Below are 20,663 nucleotides of genomic sequence, written 5' to 3'. Positions count from 1 at the left end.
ATATACAATATAATATTATATTTTTTATTTATTTATTAAAATTTAATAAATTTGAGTACTTGTTCAAACTAATCCATTGCATGAAACGAAATTTGAAAATTGGCCTTGTTTTTCAGTGAAATTTTTAAAAACTTTGACACGTTGACATGATTTGATTGGATTTAACATATTATGGCCAGTCATTTTGTAGTGGAAAAAGGAAAACAACAAACATCTCTCAATTTATGTACTCTTTACGCGGCATTCTAGTTACAAAACTGAACCAGAAAAAAATCAGAATAAAAGAAAAAATAAAATTCAGTTATCATTTTTCATTAAATTATACTATAAGAAGTAATAAGAAATAACAGTTTACCATAAGAAAAGGTTAAGACATAATAGAGCTAAGCAAGTGATTAACTAAAGTACCGTTAGTAAGTTTCAGTTAAATCGAATTGTTCAAGTTTTAGTATGATTTTTTTTTAATTAAGTTTATTTTTTGTTTGAATTATTTTATTTACAATTTTATATTATTTATTCAATTAAATAACCATAATTTAAAAATGAATATTCAATTTTAGTGTAACTCACTTACCTTTTTCTCTCCAATTTTTAGGTTTTGTTTTTCAATTTTAGTTAAATTATTTTAAGTAGTTTTCTTCTATCAATCAAGTGACTGAATTTCTAAAAAATGAATATTTTTTTTTATAATTATTTTTAGACAAAACTATACAATAAAAAATAAAGTGTGTATAAGTGCTATAATTTGTTTGACGAATAAATTTTTAAAATATATATATATATATATATAATATTTATTAAAATTATTAAAATTAAAAAATTTAATCATTATTATTAATTTAATTTTAGAGGTAATAAAATATGATAATTTTTTGATATATACGTCAACTTATGTTTATATAAAAAAAAGTAGGCATACTCACGCTAGTTATTTTAAACGAATAACAATAATAAATAAATAAATGAATCCCTCACAATAATGATCCTCTTGTATAATATGCGTGTGTGCGCTGTTAAGCCAAGAACAAAGGAAGAATATATTTTGTTCTTAAAACATTTTAGTAACAAAAAAGGCTTCATCACCGTTTAGGTTTATCAATAACATTCACTCTTCTTCGTATTTGCCGCTTTTAACTTCTTAATTTCGCACACTTCGTCTCTTTCACACCTTCTTCTTCGTCCTTCACACCCAAACAAGGTTTCGTGCGTTTTCACCATCTCACTCTCGCTATTCGCACTTTTTCTGTTTTAAACTTAGTGTTTCTTTTCTCTTATATTAATTTAATTTAACTTTAGGGAACTGTATATGGTTTTTGAATCTGATACTCTTTTCACTCACCTTTGATATTATATTGCAGGTGTTTACTTTACTGCTACATATGTTATTTTTACATTGATTTCAATTTGGTGAAATCTGATTGAAGAACTATGCAAAAGGATACTACTACTAGTTCTGCTCCCTCAACTTCAACTGGACGGATTAGGCACCGAAAACGCTCAAATGAGGTTAATTCATTGTTTCAACTTTGATTTCTCACTTTTAATCGCTATTTGTTAATATGTAATCAAAACATATTTATTAATTATTTTTCATGTTGAAATATGTCAAATGTATCTCTAAGTATGGAAAACATATGTTTGGAAGCAAGGTCAATTATTTTTATTAAATTTTAAAATCTAGGTTTTATTGTTATTATCATTTTTATTATGTTATTTCTTGATGCTGTTGCCTCCATAAGTGAATTAGATTTGATAATTTCAACGATTTTTGATTCGAGTCTCTGAAGTATCTGTATGGAAAAGTTGGTATACATTTTTGTTTTTGTTTTAATCATCTAGTTACCTAGGGAATGGAGCCTTGGTACTCTAGAGTTTGGCCGAGAGATAAGAAATGTCTTGTCAAGAATTGTTTCAGCCATATTTTAAACTCCGGTTCTCCTGAACGATTTGGTATACTATTGGAAGATGATTTATTGTAGAATGTCTTTATATCAGGTTATTCCGGATGATAGTAAAGCAAATGGTAATAAGTTACTTGTTAATGACAAAAGCAAATACAAGTCCATGTTGATTCGTGCATATTCGTCGGTTTGGATGATTGGGAGCTTTGTGTTGATCATCTATATGGGTCACCTCTACATCACTGCAATGATTGTTGTTATCCAAATCTTCATGGCAAGAGAACTTTTCAATCTACTCCGTCGAGCTCACGAAGATAGGCAGCTGCCAGGATTTAGGCTATTAAATTGGTGTGTATTACGAACTCATTTACCTTACAGAAAATAAATTTGTTATTTTCAAGACAAGCTAGTAATTAAATCGATTTGTCAATCGTGGATTGTGGAAAATGGCAGTTTGTTCAAATTCTACTATGCTAAGGCGCCGCTATTTGACAACGCTTTTTACTAAATAGCGTATCACGGAACAATCGCGATTTGTTCAAATTCTGCTACACTATAGCCGCCGTTATTTGACTACACTGCTAAATGGCAAGAAGAATTTATTTTATTTACAATAAAATAAAAATCATGTAATAACTTGTTCCAGTTTTCATTGGCATATACCTTTTCAGGCATTTTTTCTTCACTGCAATGCTATTTGTTTATGGACGGATTCTGAGTCAACGACTGGTCAACACAGTAAATTCAGACATGGTTTTATATCGGCTAGTGAGCAGTCTCATAAAGTATCATATGGTTATCTGCTACTCCCTGTACATTGCAGGTAACCTGTGCATATCACTTTGGTTCTTTAAATTTTCATGGGCTAGTTCTTGTCCAATGTCTGCCAGATGCCTGGCGAATTTTGTTTCTTGTTTTTTTAGGACTGCAATTTTACTGATTATTTTACACCATTGTAAGGATTCTAAAACTTCGGTTATCTTCCCTTTTATTGATTGGGATCAGGGTTTATATGGTTCATTCTCACATTGAAGAAGAAGATGTACAAGTACCAATTTGGCCAGTATGCTTGGACACACATGATTCTGATTGTTGTATTTGGGCAGTCCTCTTTCACTGTGCCAAGCATTTTTGAAGGGATTTTCTGGTAATATAACCAATAAAAGGAAATAATGATTGTTTAACAATTATGCCCAAAAAACTTGTTGACTATTTTTGAGGATTCTCTTTGCATGATATCATACTTTGTGATGCTGTTCCTAATCCATGTCTACAACTTTTTCCTAAGGCTTCAATCCATGTCTGTAATCCATATTAATTACCTGAAAGGAAGGTTAAGTGAGTTGCATATTTGGTGAGCTTGTAGGCTAAATCGCTCAGCATATTCTCAAGTCTTGCCCAAGTAGTGGAATTGAAGCCTTAGGATAGGAAAAAGGATGGAGGAAAGATTAAGGATTGAGCAATGAGAGAAATAAATTCTGTTCTATTGTAGGTGACCAAGTAATTATACTCTCCTCACAGATGGCTTCTTGGAGAACCAAAAAAGCTGTGAAATAGGATTACTTGCCTACTTTTTAGAGCATAGTGATAGAGTTTTAAAATGTATTGCTGTTTATATTATGCAATTCTTGAATCAAATGGCCTCCGAAAGGCTGTTGAGCTTCCAATTATATTCATTAGCATAAGCTAAGTTATTGAAGGGAGCAATCAAACAAATGAGATGGTAGATATGAGTTCATATCTGTATGTCTAAACTTCTCATCGTTGTTATGTGAATATTCTATAGTATTTACAATATTGTTATAAGTTTGTTTGAAGAGTTGACATGAGTATATTGGAATTGGAGGTTTAAATGTCTGTCCATTTATTGCTTGCGTAGAGTTGCTTATTTATATCCACCCTAACCTCTCTATTCACGCCTTTATCCACCCTGACTGCTGAAATTTAAAGTGATACTGTATGTATTAATGTACTATGTAGTTTTTATTAGAACCATTTTGGTCCTGTATTTAATATGCTATTATTACATGAACATTACATGTCGCTGCTCTATTGCTTTTTTATTGAAATGATTTTACTGTTTGGCTTGCTTTCTTTGACACTTGGACTTATTGTACAGGTTTCTTCTTCCAGCAACACTTATTGTCATTAATGACATTGCTGCTTATTTCTTTGGTTTCTTCTTTGGAAGAACCCCTTTGATTAAGTTATCTCCAAAGAAAACTTGGGAGGGTTTTATCGGGGCATCTGTTACAACCATCATATCAGCATTCATGGTGAGCACAATTTCAATTTGTTAAATAAAGATGCAACAACTGGAAGGTCTTTTTTTTCTTCTCTGGGGTGTGGGGCTTTTCATTAAACCAGAATCACTTGTAATGCTATATATTCATTATTGTAACATTATTGAATGATAGTAACAGCCTAAATAAACTGAGGGAGCTGGATCAGATTTATGGCAATTTCTTGCTAAGTCTTTCTGTATCAATGAGGTTTTTCTGAACTGGGTGCTTATATCATTGTAAAAAACTCATTTTGTAGCTTGCAAACATCATGGGTCGGTCGTCTTGGCTGACGTGTCCTAGAAAGGTAGCTCTCTAACACATCACATATTAAAAGGTCTTTTATTCAACAACCAACTGACATGTGTTCACATCACCGACCGGGTGGGAATAAATGCAGGATTTGTCAACTGCTTGGCTTCACTGTGATCCCGATCCACTGTTTACGCCAGAATCTTACTCCTTGTCAGGATGGATTCCTTACTGGGTAATCACTTGACATTCAGCTGAACTTTTTGAATTATATAACCTACAACTATATTTACACTTTGCAGTTTATGGGTATGTGGGACCAAACTAGTCCAAAATTCACCAGATTACTTATCCGTAGTTACCAATAAGACAATTTGGATACCTCAAACAGCAAGAAGAACATCTAATTTGATTGAGGAGACTCAAAACTTGAAAAATGTATGGAATTGGATGTGAATCTAATCAGGACAAAGTAGGGTGTGGATTAGCTCGAAAACTGTTGGGTCATAGACTCAGACAGCTCAATCAATGACTTGAACTCAATAGACCGTATCCTTGACTTTGTCAAATTCATTGGGAATGTAAATAAAGTCAAATTTAAATCATTAATTCTAACTTCAATTCTTAGATAAAGTTTCCATTAGAAAGGTGCCCGACATAAGATTTGAAAACCACATTTCTGCCAAGTGCCAACCACTGAATGTTAAACTTTCTATTTCCATTCCAGTTCAGCTTATACAATATGACTACTGTAATTATGAGATGTCAACCGATACACTCGGAATATCTGAAAATCATAACCTTTGATGCACACACTTTATGTGTTGTCTTGTGCAGTTTCCTTGGAAAGAGATCTCAATCCTACCAGTTCAATGGCATGCTCTATGTCTTGGTTTGTTTGCTTCTATTATTGCACCTTTCGGAGGATTCTTTGCAAGTGGCTTCAAAAGGGCTTTTAAGATAAAGGTATACTGTTGCTACTTTTCTTTTTCTGATCAAGATGCAATCATGCGAGCAAATGTCACCCATTTAGGTCTGAGGTATAAATAGATTCATGGGTGTTCCCATTTTTTTGCAGGATTTTGGTGATAGTATTCCAGGACATGGTGGAATTACTGACAGAATGGACTGCCAGGTAGACTCTTGATGTTTAAATCTACAAATTTAATCAAAGTTGGTAATATTTGACACTACTTGGAAATATCATAGTGCATAACTATATTCGAAATAATCTAAACCATGGTTCTCACCCATATCTCTGCTCTACCCCCAAAAGAATTTATGAAAGAAAATGAGTGAAAAGGAACTTCTGATGGAAAAAATGATGAAGCATTATAGATATGATCGTGCACATTTAATACATATAGACGAGATATTGTAAACCCACTTAATTCTATGAATGAAAACATTCAGATTTCATAGGATCTTCAATGACTAATAAACATAAGCAATAAATAGACATATTATCTGGCCTACTTTTGCTCATCCCCGTCCTTTACATGCTGCTGCGTTTACACTATATTCTTTGATGTTCAATTAATTGACCAATTTATCCTTGTGTAGATGGTTATGGCCGTGTTTGCGTATATATATCATCAGTCATTTGTTGTGCAGCAAAGTTTATCGGTTGAAGTGATATTAGACCAGGTATTATACTTACAAGTGCTAGCAACAAACTTTTTTAAATAACATTTTGAAAAATGTTGTATTTATGATGTTTACGCTGGTTGCTTCAGATATTGATGAACCTAACATTCAATGAACAAGAAGCTCTGTATAGGAGGCTTGGGGAAATGTTGGAACAAGGGATTAAAAGGATGTCTTAGATCCACTGCAAGGTGTATTTGTCCCTTCTCCTTCTATTTACAAGGAGAAGTGAAAAAGATACTTTGTACATGTGTGTTCTCTATCTTTTGAGTGAAACGGATCAAAGGTTCAGAATCAGGAACCTGTCAAGATGTGTATAGTGTGTATCTTGACAGTTAAAATATCCCATTCTGTTTCTCTCATTCCTGTTCTTGAATATTTTATTGATGGCTTTGCTTGATCAGCCATTTGCTCACTCGATATCTTTGGAATATTCAAATAGCCAATGGCAGCTCAAGAGGAACGCCTGTATTATTTTTTCAGTTCCTTGAGGGGTGTGTTAACATTTTTCAATTAGTTGTAATTTGAATGAAGTTGGATATGTTCTACTACCAATGAAACAATAAACCTTGTTCTACGTATAAATCACATGTTGCAAATATTGTGAAGGGAAAGACAGAGTACACCATAGCATGCTCATTGCTTTCCTATCTATGATGCTTTTGTTCAAATTGTTGCTGTGATTTTGAGTTTGCATGTCATCTTTCTCCAGTGCAGATTTTTGTAATTCTTTTAGCAAGTTTGATTTTCTATTTTCGTGGCCCATTCATCGGTTACTACTTAAATGTATATTTAGACAAAAACCATGTAATGTTAATTTAATTATGCACTTGTAAAATGAAAATTTATGACACGAACTTCGACGTTTTAAAAAGCTGAATACGTACCGAAGAGCTAACGAAAAATTATTTGTATTCTCAAAAAATTCACAGTAAAAGAGTAAATACTATACTGAATACGCACCGAAGAGGGAATGAGTGATTTGTGTGTTTCAAAAAGCTATGTTGGGCGAATTCGTATAGTATAGTCAAATCTTAGCTGATAATATATTATGTTACTAGTTCAGATTTATCAAGTCTAATCTAAATCAAGGTGAGTTATACATTACAAAGCAAAATCATTTTAAATCACTTAATTTGAAGTTTTTGATTCGTTCTTCATTTTTTCGTAAGTTAATCTTTTAATTTATAAAATATAACACTGTTAAGACATTTTTGGAGTTTCTGTTCAATATCGTCAAAATATTCTCTTATGTGTTGAGTCTTACATGTCCGTTTTTGTGGCTACTACCTATTGAGTCATTAGTTTAATTTATGTTATATTAAAATTCAAAAAATACTTAATTGATGTGGAATCTCTTTTACAAGTTCATTTTTTTTTTCATTTGTTATGAACCCTACCCTTTTCCCATACCCATCAATGAACTATAATTTGATTGTTATTATTAGGGAATACACTGGGATGATTCAAAATCTGTAGAACCGTCATTATTTAAGTTTGCATACTATTACTGTTACTATCAAATGATACCTTGTTAAGTTGTGAGATTTCACCTTGATTTGGATTGATATCTTTATGGAGGATTATGTTGCTTTCTTGATTTGTTGTCTTTTTGGCAGGGAATTGCACACATCAAAATTGATTACTCCATCGTGAATAGTGAAAGGGATTTGGGGCCTCGACACCTCATACACGTTTTGACCTCAAGTTTGCAGCACTTTTTTTACAATGTATTGTACTTTGAGTCTTGTGTAAAGGTAGAGAGATGAACCTTATTTTGTATTGGTTATTCACTTATGAATATGGGGGGAAGAATTAGATTTCATGATAAGAGGAAGAATTAGGTTTCACTTATGATTTTAATTTTTGGTGTTCCTACACTTTGAGTTTTATGGAGTTTACAGCTGTGTAATTTTGTGTTTCTTTTTTGTTTGAGGAGGGTGAGACATTAGGCTTGTTTAGATCTCCCTTTTTTGTGTGGATATTGAAATTTTGTGTATTTCCTAAGTTTAATACATCTTATTCTATAAAATATATATATATATATATATATATATATATATATATATATATAGTCGTTTTAAAAAATATGGTTTTTCTTAATAAATATATAAATGACTTACATACATAGAGTTCTTTTTTTCAAATAACTTCTTTTTTTAAAAAATTACTAAAATACTTCTTTTCAAACCTATATACCAAATTACTCCATTTATATATTTATCTACAAATCGCTTTTGCAAACAGCGACTTCAAATTTTATATATTCTTCATCTTTTTCTATTACAATTTTTGAAAACATATTTAACATTTTCATTAATTTTAAAAATGTCAAAATCATCTTTAGTATTTTATAAAATGCATTCTTCCTAGTTTGTTTTTCATCTTTTCCCTGTTCTAATCTTTCTTCGATCTCCTTGTTAGCAATTTAATATAGACATATCTTTTAAAAAATTCAAATTAAAATATTTTCATGAAATAAACATAGTATTTATTTTTTAAGAAAATGTTGCGAATTATTGTTAAATTTATATTCCTTTTGAAAATGTGTTAAAATCATTATCATAAGTCTTTTTTTAAAGATTCAAGTGTGTTACCGTATATAACTATGGCCACTTAAATGGCTTATTGCAAAATAGATTTTTAAATAGAGTTTTGATATTTGTCAAGATTTTTAAAAAGACTGAAATTATTAGAAAAAGCCATACTCTGCCAATGTAGGCAATTTCCACCCCTTTGTTCCACAAACATTTTCTTTGGTGCTAAGGAGAAGCTTATTTAAAGCATTAATATAAAATACTTTTAGATAGACTATACAATACATTTTCATCCATATCACACTAATCCCATAAAAACATAGTAGATAATTAAGTAGGATTGAACTCTAATTCTTTGGAAAAAAAGTAAGTGTGAAAGTACACTGATTACCACAAAGTACACACATGTGATGTATTGTATAACAATCAGTGTACCTTCACAACTCGAAACTCCTTAATCGTAGCTTTTATACCACTCTCGAAACTCCTTAATCCTAGCTTTTATACCACTCGTTAACAAGACCCATGAAACAATATTGTTGAGAGACTTCAATGAGATATATAGCTTGAATATTTCTTTATAAATAGAAGACATGGCTAACTATACAAGCCAATTTCGTAATGTTAATTTAAACTAACACAAATTCTAAAACGGTATTAAACTAACCATTAGGCCACACTCCATATTATTCACACATAAAGCCCAATAATACTAGATGTGAAACATGTATTGAAAAAAAAAAAAATCTTAATTTCACTTAGAAGAAATTGAACAAATAAGACTCAAAAAAATTTATAAAGTGACAACTCTCACAATTCTATTTTGTAACAACCATGTTACATCTAAAGGTCAAAAAGTTGGAATTCAAATAAAGATAAACCACATTGAACTTCAACAGAAAGCAGATTATTAGCCAAAGCAGATTATTAGCCACACATTAATTCTCTCAAGCATTTTTTTTTATTATAATAATTGATTATACAGAAGACAGATTTGTTTAGCCACTTTTTGACCAAATGCAAAATAAACCAATCAAATTATGCACCAAGAAAAGCTCCTGCAAATCAGCTGTGATTGAATATATGAACTGCAACTGCACTTTTTTAGTTGCATATCATCTAATTCCCAACTTGCATTGAAACTTTCAGAAGGGAATTTCCTAGTGAAACCAAAGTTAATAACATACTCAAACTCAGCCTACAAAAAGGGTTACATAACATGTTACATGTAAAATGTGGTATGAAACTGCGAATCGAACAACCAGAACAACAAAACTTTTGGTTGTGTCATAAGTAGTGTTAAGAAAAGCATCCATATGGCATAAATATTGTACATGTCCTAAGGCTGCAACAAAATATATATAAAAAATCATCATCCCTTAAACCAATCTAAATCAGCAAAACAAAACTGAGAACCAAGAGCGAAACATCGATAACTCTTTCAATCTTCATCTTCTCTTACTGGTGTTTCGGCTTCTCAATCTTCACATAAGGCAACACACCCATCAAACAAACAATTTTGGGAGACCAGCCGCGTTGTTGAGCACGGCAAAACATTAAGAATGTGTTTGCAAAGTAGGAATTGAAGCCCATATTAACATGCCATAAAGCATGACCTTGAGGATTAATTGGCCATTGGGATATCTCCTTGCAGAAAACTCGATCACAAAACCAAAACAAACTTCCTAATAGAAGAGTGACTACGTATAGCTTTGCGATCCGCTTGGCACACACATCTTCGGTGTAAATGTAATACTTGTACATTCTTGGAATGCAGAGGAGACAGAGCACAACATAATGGAATTTGAAGCCGATACCCAAACTGAAAACTGAATGGACAGCGGCGAAAGCAGCACCATACAAAAATAGGAAGATAGGCATTGTACTTCGGTAATGCCAATCTGGAGAGTAGAGGATGTACATGTACAGCAGAATCTCCCACACCATAGGAGTTTCATCACTCTGCTGTTGCCTAAATTACAAATTTTAAAGAATAAATAGTCACCCATAAACAATAGATATTCGATGAACAAACTTTATTTATTTTTAGCAACTTTGACAAACTTAATCAAACTACTCATTCCAATAGAGAACAAACACCTAGGAACTTTAGCAAAATTAAATGTTACTGAAAAGGATTATTTATAAGGGAGCAGTCCTGCATTTGGAAGCACAACTACCATTTTTATATCTCCAGTATAGTCAATCGCAGATTCCACTATACTATAATGCTATTATGCCAGTGTAGCTGCTATTTGACAACACTTTGTACTGAATGGCGGATCATGGAACAATAGCAATTTGTTCAAATTATGTTTTGTTATAACAGCTACTTGACAACACTGCATATCTCATTAACAATAAATAGACACCTACTCTATTAGCCTGACTTAGAATCCACTACAAACTTAAAACTTTTATTTTTAAATTATGTTAAGAAACTAATTATGCATGCTTCCAAGAATATAATATTGTATATTTGTATACAAAGAAAATTCTCAACCCTTGATGATGGTAACTAGCTCTTAGTAGCAAAATACCCAAACAGTTACTGTATAGTCACAAATATCATATTGATCTCTTTTCTAACCCAATTGCAAATAAAACCCTTCCTCCTAGTAGAAAAATAAGTTTGTCTAGGATATGGGAATGCAAAAATACAAGGGGTTAAAAGGATGTAGTGACATAAAAAATATCCCCCTAATTTTAATGCATAAGTGTCTCGTGTGCATCAGATACAGTAATGTTCAATAGTGAGATAGAACATTTACATAGCAATTGATATTTGTGATATCAGAGAAAGCATTGCCGGAGGAAAACAACTAAACTAACATCTATATAACGTTCTTGATGTACGGCTGCGTCACTATACCAAAATCAATCAATATTTTCCTGTTACCAGACGACACTAATACATGATGTGTTCCGTGCAAAGATTTTGTATGATGCAAAGAAACTCAACAACAAAATGAATATAAAACAACCAAAATTCAGATAAATTATTGCAGAAGACAAAGATGAATACTTACACCTGTTGTAAGGTAGCATGGTATAACATGCTTCCAAAGGCAAGCGTCATATTTGATATGTGAAGAACACTAAATCTTTTCTCAAACCGTTGTCTAAAAGCATTTATAAGACCAATGAGAGCCAAAAGGATGGTCGGAATGTTGGATATTGTGTTGTAAAATTCTGCAATATAAGATGAATACGCATAATTTTTTTCACAACACTCAATTGTTGACGTGACTGGACCCCAGAAGCTGGATATCGTTTCTGCCATTCTCCTCTACAGCCAGACGACAATTTGCTTATCTAATAATCTTTATCGAAAGCTGCAGAGATCACAAATTCCTGCAAATCATGTGGCAACATGCAAAAATACAATCAATCCAGCAACTTATTTACAGGGATGGAAACGTTAAGGCAGACAACAGTGCTGCAAATCGCAAATCATGGAAAATAGTGGATTGTTCAAATTCTGATATGCTACAGTGCTACCGCGCCGCAATTTGATAACACTTACTACTAAATACGTGCAGCAGAACAATAGTAATTTGTTCGAATTCCGCTACACAATAGCGTTATAACGCAACTATAGCTATTATTTGACAACACTGACCAAAAGTATTCATAAATCAAGTACATAAGCATGTTAATTTACAAGGACATTGTGATAGCCATATTAAATCGACAGAACGTGAATAACAATGTAGATAAAAATCAAGATATTAACTTAAAAAATCCTAACAAAGGAAGCTGGAAAATACCTACTGATGAAATTCAAATTGACCAACAATGTTGAAACTGTGAATTCTGCAATGTCTAATATACCCTAATACGCATAAATCAAAGGGGAAAAAATTAAACTTTATCAATATCAACCACAATAGTCACTTCATAACATCAATAAATACTGTAATTTGGATTAAAAATACAATATTTGACAAATTCCTTATAACCTAAGATAGAGAGATAACCAGATCCGACAGAAATTTACATTTAAAAAAGAAAGAAAAAAATCCTCAAAATAATGAAACATTGTCGTATGGGGCACTCCAATTCTACCAAATTTACAGAGAAGATCCAATCTGAGTCGTTTTGCGTTCCCCGTAATCAAATGGGTCAGTGGAAAAATTAAAACTTTAAAGCATTATAAACAAATTCCATCAGAGTTAATTCATGCAATTAAGAAAAGCACGCTTAATTCTTGATAGAAAAAAAAAACGCACAAAAAATAAAATAAAGAATCAGATGGAAACAAAATAAAAAGCATTAATAGAAGATAAAATTGTGAAAAAGAGGAATTACTAGAGGAGATTGGTGAAGGAAAATGAAGAGATTGTGAACAAGTACGTAGATCTCATCTTGGGTTTGAAATAATAATAAATATTGGGAGAGATTTGATTAACAGAAGAGAGAGGCATGGGGCGGAAAATCTCTTTTCCTCGTACGGCGTGACCTTAAACGGCATTAATTTTTGTTTTCTTATTAATTAGGTTTTTGGTCTTTTGAAATTATCAAATTTTGTGGTATAAAAAAAAATTACCAAATTTTAAAGAAAAAATAATTAGCAAATTTGATCAAAGAGGACATAATCTAAAAATGCTGTGAACCCAACATTAAATATTTGATGGGAGAGAGATCTATATAGTGTCTAACAAGAATATAATAAAAAGAAAATTTAAAAATAATAAATTTTCATTATAATGTTTTTTGTTAAACTATTTTTTACTTAATTATGTGTGAGTTTTAACTATAGATTCTTTAAAAAGAAAAATATGTATTTATTTTTAAAAATTATTCTTGTGTAAAAAAACTTTAATATTAAGCTCTTCAAAACTTAAATTTATATTATTAACTATTCTATATGTTTTTAGTCTTTAAAAAATTAAAGTTAAATTGTATATTTATTTCTTTATGTTTGATCTAATTTTGCGATAAATTATTTATGTTTTTTTTCAATTAGATTCTTTAAGTAAATTACATTGCATCATTAGTCTTAATATTATTATCTATTTGTAAAATGTGTTTTTTTTATTAAAAAAAAATGTCATGTAGTCGTTAGAATGGTTACGATTGCATAAGAGTGTTGATGTCACACAAATAAAAATAATTATTTAAAAAAATGCATAAAATACTTCCAGTCAAGAAACATGAAATTTAATCTTTTAAGTTTGACTTATTTCTAAAATTGGTCCTTTAAATTTTTTAATTTTCTTGAGATCCTTTAAGTAGGGATGGCAATTAGACTCATATTCAATGGGTACCCGCAAAAAAAAAAACCCACAATGAGTTGGGTAAAAATTCGCGTAATGAGTATGGACACAAAGACGAGTAATTAACCGCAAAATTAAGCGGGTATGGGTGCGGATACTATAGTACCCACTCCGCCCCGCACCCGCACTTATATAAATATATTATTTATTTATTTATTATATTAGTGTTTAGTTTAATTAATTATTTTCTTTTATGTTTTAACATCTATTAATATTATTGGACCACTACAATATTTATAATTAAAAGATAAACGTTTGCAAACTTTTTAAGAAATTAATTATGATGAATATGTAAATAATTGTGACTTTATAACTAAAAGTTATGTTGAATTAATCGTAACTTTATAATTATACTTGCAACTTCCTATCAATTATTTTTACATCTCGAATAATATTGTCGTATGACTTGCAACTTCATAAAGTATTATTATGGATATTTGAATGCGTATTGCAATGATTGTTCATTTGAAATTATTGAGTTAGAAAATATTTTGGTTTATAATACTTTATGATTGGATTTAAAATATTTGAATAATTTTTAAATTTAATCACAATAATATTATTTATTTATTCATCTATTTTAATTAAAGCATAGGTAATGGGTATGAGTATAGACACTTAGGTATCCAGATAGTAAGAGTGCGTGTATTAAAATTGATACCCAAGTGAGTGTGGATACGAGTATGAGTATTTTTTTAAATGGCGGATATGGGTACGGGTACTATAGTACCCTACCCAAACCCTACTCATTGTCATCCCTACCTTTAAATTATATTTGGTTTGAATTGTTAAGTATTTTTTTCTATTTATCATCTTCCAATGAAAACCTATTGTTTCATGCCAAAATTCATATTCAACTTTTTTGATATTTTTGGTTTTAGCTTCAAATTTGCTTTTTTTTTTTTTGGATTTTTAAGTTTACCGTGAAAATTGATAATGAAGAAGATGAATATTTTTAATTTATGTTGTTGGAAGAAAGAATAACCAGTAACTTAAAATCTTAAACTCTTTCAATTGTAATTAAAGATGGATAAAGAAATTCTTCTTGAAACCCACAAGAAAAATCCTTCTTGAAACCTCCATATAATTAGTTTGTGAAAAAATAAATCTTAAAAAATACTAAAAATGGATTGAACAACTCTTTCATTTTTAGTCAATTTAGGGTGGATTTGTCTTTATTTACAACAATTTATTTTTTATTTCTTGATAAAGATGAATTTATTATTTTGAATTTTCTCTAATTTACAAAGTTGACTTTTTGGTTTTTCTATTCAAATTACAAATTTTTGGTTTTATGTTTTTTAAAGATGGAATGAAAGAGACATATGATGAAGAGGAAAAAAATAAGTTTTGCCTCGAGCGAAAATTGATTTAAACTTATAGGACCATAAGTGTATTTTTCTAAAATTTAAAGGATCAACCTGAGAATCATTTACTTTTATAATTTGTCACGTCGGCACTGTTATATTCATGTCAGTATCGTAGCATCCACATGGAATTTTTTAACATAACTGACGCGAAAATTTCTGCAATCAAAGAATGGCATAAAGACTAATGTTGTAAATGAGTAATTTAAATGACTTAATTAGAGAAAAAAAATATATATAAATGACCTATTCAGTAACTGTATCATAGACAAAGAACTAAAAATACAATTTAACCAAAAATTGAATAATAAAAATACAAATTTTAATATCTACAAAATCATCCTCTAAGTAGTTTTAGTTTATGGTGTTAATTTAACTTATATTTTTGAATGATTTTTTGTAGACATGTTTATAATATTATAAAAGATTATTGAACATATTTCGTTTGAATAGTGATTGAAACCGTTTACAGAATAATTTTGGAGATATTAAAAATTATATTTTTTTATAGAAACTAAAAATAAAATATTAAAACTTTATATAGACTAAAAATATAATATTATTAATATTCACAAAAAAAAAATAAGACATAGAATAAACACTTAAAACACATAATATAGTTTATTCTTTGAGTATGTTTGTGGCTGAAAAAACTCTTAGAAATACTAAAATTCAAATTGGTTGTTATTTGTGGCTGAAAAAGCTTTCACAAATCAAAAATATATTTTGATTGATTATAACATTTGTGGTTAAAAAAAACGATCACAAAATTATTGAAGGAAAAAGTTATTTGAATTTGTAGTTGTCAATACTCTCACAACTGACTTGATTGATTGAAAATATCAATAGGAATTTGTGGCAGTATATACCCTCATAAAATTACAATGTTGGAGCGTTATGAGGGTTTAAGCCGCCAAAAAATCAGTGTGTTTGAGCATTGTGAGGGTATTGGTCGCCACAAAGTCTTATTTTGACATTATTTAATTTTTATTTTGAAAGTAGTGTTATTGTGTTGATTGTGAAGAGTTATAATTTGTTTGTAAGTTTCAAGGCAGATAATATCCTACATCAAGTTAGCATCTAATCCATTTTAAATATACATTACTAATTTATATAATTATTATTAAAAAGTTATATGATTATAAATTATTTTTAGAGTGTTAATATTTTATTTTAAAATGTAAAACTTATTATTTTTAAAATTAATTATAATATTATTTTTAAACTTAAATATTAGTAAGATTTGTTAAAAAAAATGTACTAGTAAAATATTTAAATTGTTAAGTTTATACTCAAATTAAAATGTAGTTCTTTTTTAAAATGTTGACGAAATGTTATTTTTTTTATTGTAGTTATTTTTGCTATTATGATTTATTATGTTAGTAAAATAAAATTTTATTAAGAAATTATAATTTTTGTAGAAACAAAATAATACTTATGAAAAAAAATTATAATATTAATCTAATCATAAAATATGTAATATTATAAATATAAAATATTTTTATATTATTTTCAAAATACAGTTAGTAGATTTGTCCAAAAAAAAATAGAAATTATATTGTTTACATAATATATGATAAATAAAAATTTAAAACAAATATAAAACGTAGATTTTAATGTAATTATTATTTTTTAAATATTATTAAGATTAATGCTATTATATTTGTTGTTATTCGTTTTAAAGATTAACAAAATACATATATTTATACCAAAATATATATAGTATTATAAGATGTTCTTATGAATGAATACTAATTCTGTTTGGCGCAGGACAATTATATTAGTTATTTTTTATATAATAATATTACGATTTTTGATTCAATTCATTCATAAAAAGTAAATAGAGAAAAGTAAAATTGAATTATATTGATAATCGAGAAAATTATAAATTACATCAGGTTACATAAATTTATATACTCAATTAGATAACTAACTAACTAGTTTGTATAGCTAAATAATCAATTTAACTAACTAACCAACTATAAATAGATTTATACACGTCTATTTTGTTACCTTATTAAAGGAATATGCACTCCTGGAGACCTCGAGTATTGCATTCATTATAGTGAATTTGTTGCACCATTATTTATGATTGTAAGTCTATTTTTGTATATGATGGAGGTCTTCTATCAATAATGAGTGGTTGGAAAAATAAATAGGATTGATCTAAATTTTTTTGCAGAAACTTTAGGAATCAAAGAAAAATTAAAAAACTATAAATGATTCAATGAAGTTTTGAGAAAAAATTTCTCAAGAAAAAATTGAAAAAGGTACAGCAGAATAATTCCGTTTTGATACCGTAATACAATTGTTAATTTAAGTTATTGATTAAAAAGAAATTGAGAAAAATAAAATTAGATCATATTGATAATTAAAAAAACTGTGAATCACATCAAAATCAGATAAATTTATATAATTAACTAGATAATTAACTACTAGTGTAATTGAGTAACCAATTTAACTAAACAAGTAGATAATTAATAAATAATATGATACTGATACTAAGTCACTTTGTAAGAAGTATCATTATTGGTGATTTCCAAATCATGAAACATGTAATTTTTTAAATAAGAACAAATATTTTAATGGTTTGTCATGAACATATTTTGCAGAAAAAGACAAAATTATATGTCGCGAGTTCTACCAGAAATGGAAAGGAAAACTGAAAGAAGATCTGAGTACGATTCAATGAATGAAGACATTCAATTGAGATTCATTGAACCTGGTCTAGTTTCACCTAATTAATAATTACTCCATACAACAGAGTACATGGCTTATTCACCTGCTCAAACAAACACAACGGAGCCTAATTTCCACATCGCATTTTATAACTAGAAATTAATTAATTACGCGATGACATGGATTTTCTAATATAAGAATATGCATCGGTTGATCTGAATAAATATTTTAATTTTTTTATATACCATGTAAAATGCAATGTATTTTTAGTTAATAGTAAATTTTTATGTATTAACTTTTTATAGTTAATCAGAGTGCATATAATAAGATCAAGTATTTGGAATTCACGATACATTTATAAATTCTAATAGCATGTCTATTCATAATAGAAGTGGCTGTGTGCTTAGTCCAAAGAAAAACGTCTCAATGTATTGTAACATTTTTAGGTTGTGTTGCAAAAAATAATAAAATTAAGGATTAAAATTAAAGTGCTTATTTGATGTATGAGAATGGTCTTAGATTGAATCGTATAATTTGGTCCTCTATATTGATTATAAAACCCTGTGATGGAAAGTGGAATTTTTATATACTAGTGGTATTATTTTTTAATTAAAATTGTGTTAAAGATAAACAAAATATTACACGCAATTAATTTGAACTAAAATTGTAGGCGATGAAGGAATGAAAGGATCAAAGTATTGCCAACGAAGAAAAATAAGCACATGTTCTATTAGCAAACAGAGGCTGCCCAAAAATTAGTCCATCCATGCAATTGACCCCATTGAACCTACACTACATGACCAAAAAAATAACCTACACTATATGACAGAATGACAAGTAGAACTTCAAGCTGAATTGGATGCACGTGCATGTCACTTTTCAGTGCTACTCACCATTTTCTTTTTTGGTAAGCTTACTACTTACATTTGTTCTCTGAATATGTCAAAGTTAAACTTCAAATTAAATAGATATTTAAGGCAAATCTATTAATGGTCTTAGTTTTAGTCCAAAAAAAATATCCTTAGTGTTTTTTTGTTGTTAAACTCAATAGACTCGTATAAATCTTGCACTAGTCTCTATTGGAGTTGAAATTTAAATATTTGTTCCTCGATGAAAATTGGTATCTCTACTACACATCCACTCCTATTCATAAATATAAAGTACTAAAATTTAAAAAAAGAACATGTCATTTATAATTAATATAAGAAATAATAATTATCAAATAATAATAAATAAAATAATTTTTTTAGTTCAAAGAAGATTAAAATTGACCATATATTTTCAATACCCACCGCATGCGCAAATTCATTCATTCGTACAGTTATTATATTGTTTTTTTTTTTTTACTAACTTAATAGATTCATTTTTTTATATATTTTCTGTTCCACAACGATTTATTTGTAAAATTATTGGGGTGTGTCTAACATAAACTTCTTTAAAAATGATTTAAGGATGAACTCTTATTATTTTTTAGTATAAAATGTAATATTTTATTAAAACTTGTTAAAAATGGTGAGATTCATCTTAAGACCAGATCTATATTAGACAATCCTAAAATATTGTTTAAGATTGACTGACTCTTTTAAAATTTTGTGACATAGAGTGATATTTATAAGATTAATATTTATTACTCATACATGAAAAAATAAGAATAAATATTTATCATTAATAAATAAAAAATACTTAACACATATTTACCACTTATAGATATTAAAAAATACAACAACAAAAAATCTTACATTAATATATATAAACAACAAGAGACAAATATTTGTCATTGATAAATATAAAAAATATAAGACAAATATTGGTAATCAATAAAATATAAAAATATACGAGACAAATATTTATCACCGAAAAAATATTAAAAAACACAAAAAATATTTGTCAAAGAAAATGAAAATGAGAACAATTATAGTATACTAACTATAATTTTTCACACATCAATATTAAAGAATGATACAAATATTTTTCATTGATACATACGAAAATTCAAGAGACATATTTGTCAATAACAAATATACAATAAAACACAACATAAATATTGATCATTGTTAAATATAGATAAACATAGTATAAATATTTATAATTGATAAATATAAAAAAAATGATAAATATCTATCATTGATACATTATACATATGTGATATATATTTATTATTGATAAATAAATAAAAATATAAGATAAATATTTATTATTGATAAATAAAAAATACAAGATAAATATTTATTATTAATAAATATAACAAAATACAAGACAAATATATGTTTTTTGATGCATAAAAAATACATGACTTATATTTGTCACTAATAAATAAATAAAAAATAAAAATAAAAATGTCATTGATGCACGAAAACTGCAAAATATTTCTTAGTAATAAATATAAAAAACACATGATAAATATTTATCATCGATAAAATATTAAAAAAAATATGGGATAAATATTTGTCATTGATAGATATTAAAAAACCACATAGTTTAAATATTTATAATTGATAAATATAAAATAATACGGAATAAATATTTACCATTAATATACAAAAAAAAATTGAAACAAATATTTGCCTCCGATAAATATAAAAAAATTATACGAAAAGACAAATATATATTACTAAATACATTTAAAAAAACAAGGTACATATATTTGTCATTCATCAATTTTTTTTAAAACACCAGATAAATATTTATCATTGATACATAACTAAAGACATGACAAATG

General features: G+C 28.5%; 2 protein-coding genes across 5 annotated transcripts; one reads left to right on the top strand and one right to left on the bottom strand.

Annotated features, from left to right (window-relative positions):
* The first annotated feature begins 988 nt into the window (after positions 1-988).
* On the top strand, positions 989-6,696 carry LOC101491601 (phosphatidate cytidylyltransferase 1). Of its 2 annotated transcripts, none has more exons than XM_004486155.4 (12): positions 989-1,198; positions 1,359-1,506; positions 1,996-2,249; positions 2,573-2,724; positions 2,907-3,048; positions 4,021-4,177; positions 4,443-4,490; positions 4,584-4,670; positions 5,273-5,401; positions 5,514-5,570; positions 5,999-6,082; positions 6,172-6,696. In XM_004486155.4, the coding sequence occupies exons 2-12, from the start codon at positions 1,429-1,431 to the stop codon at positions 6,259-6,261; spliced, it is 1,278 nt and encodes a 425-aa protein (XP_004486212.1). In that variant the 5' UTR covers positions 989-1,198; positions 1,359-1,428; the 3' UTR covers positions 6,262-6,696. The 2 variants fall into 2 exon arrangements, with proteins under 2 accessions (XP_004486212.1, XP_027186805.1); XM_027331004.2 differs by having other exon boundaries at positions 1,021-1,203.
* Positions 6,697-9,675: 2,979 nt separating this feature from the next.
* Positions 9,676-13,088, bottom strand: LOC101490839 (alkaline ceramidase). Of its 3 annotated transcripts, none has more exons than XM_004486153.4 (4): positions 12,931-13,088; positions 12,390-12,454; positions 11,649-11,973; positions 9,676-10,591 (listed from the first exon to the last, which is right to left on the bottom strand). In XM_004486153.4, exons 3-4 carry the CDS (start codon positions 11,900-11,902, stop codon positions 10,078-10,080), a joined length of 768 nt encoding a protein of 255 aa, XP_004486210.1. In that variant the 5' UTR covers positions 11,903-11,973; positions 12,390-12,454; positions 12,931-13,088; the 3' UTR covers positions 9,676-10,077. The 3 variants fall into 3 exon arrangements, with proteins under 3 accessions (XP_004486210.1, XP_004486211.1, XP_004486209.1); XM_004486154.4 differs by having other exon boundaries at positions 12,394-12,454; XM_004486152.4 differs by lacking the exon at positions 12,390-12,454.
* Positions 13,089-20,663: the final 7,575 nt, after the last annotated feature.

Source organism: Cicer arietinum, chromosome 1 (genome assembly GCF_000331145.2).
Source record: "Cicer arietinum cultivar CDC Frontier isolate Library 1 chromosome 1, Cicar.CDCFrontier_v2.0, whole genome shotgun sequence".
Taxonomy (NCBI): Eukaryota; Viridiplantae; Streptophyta; class Magnoliopsida; order Fabales; family Fabaceae; genus Cicer; species Cicer arietinum.
The sequence above is the reverse complement of the archived record's forward strand: the minus strand, read 5'-3'. Positions and strand labels throughout refer to the sequence as shown.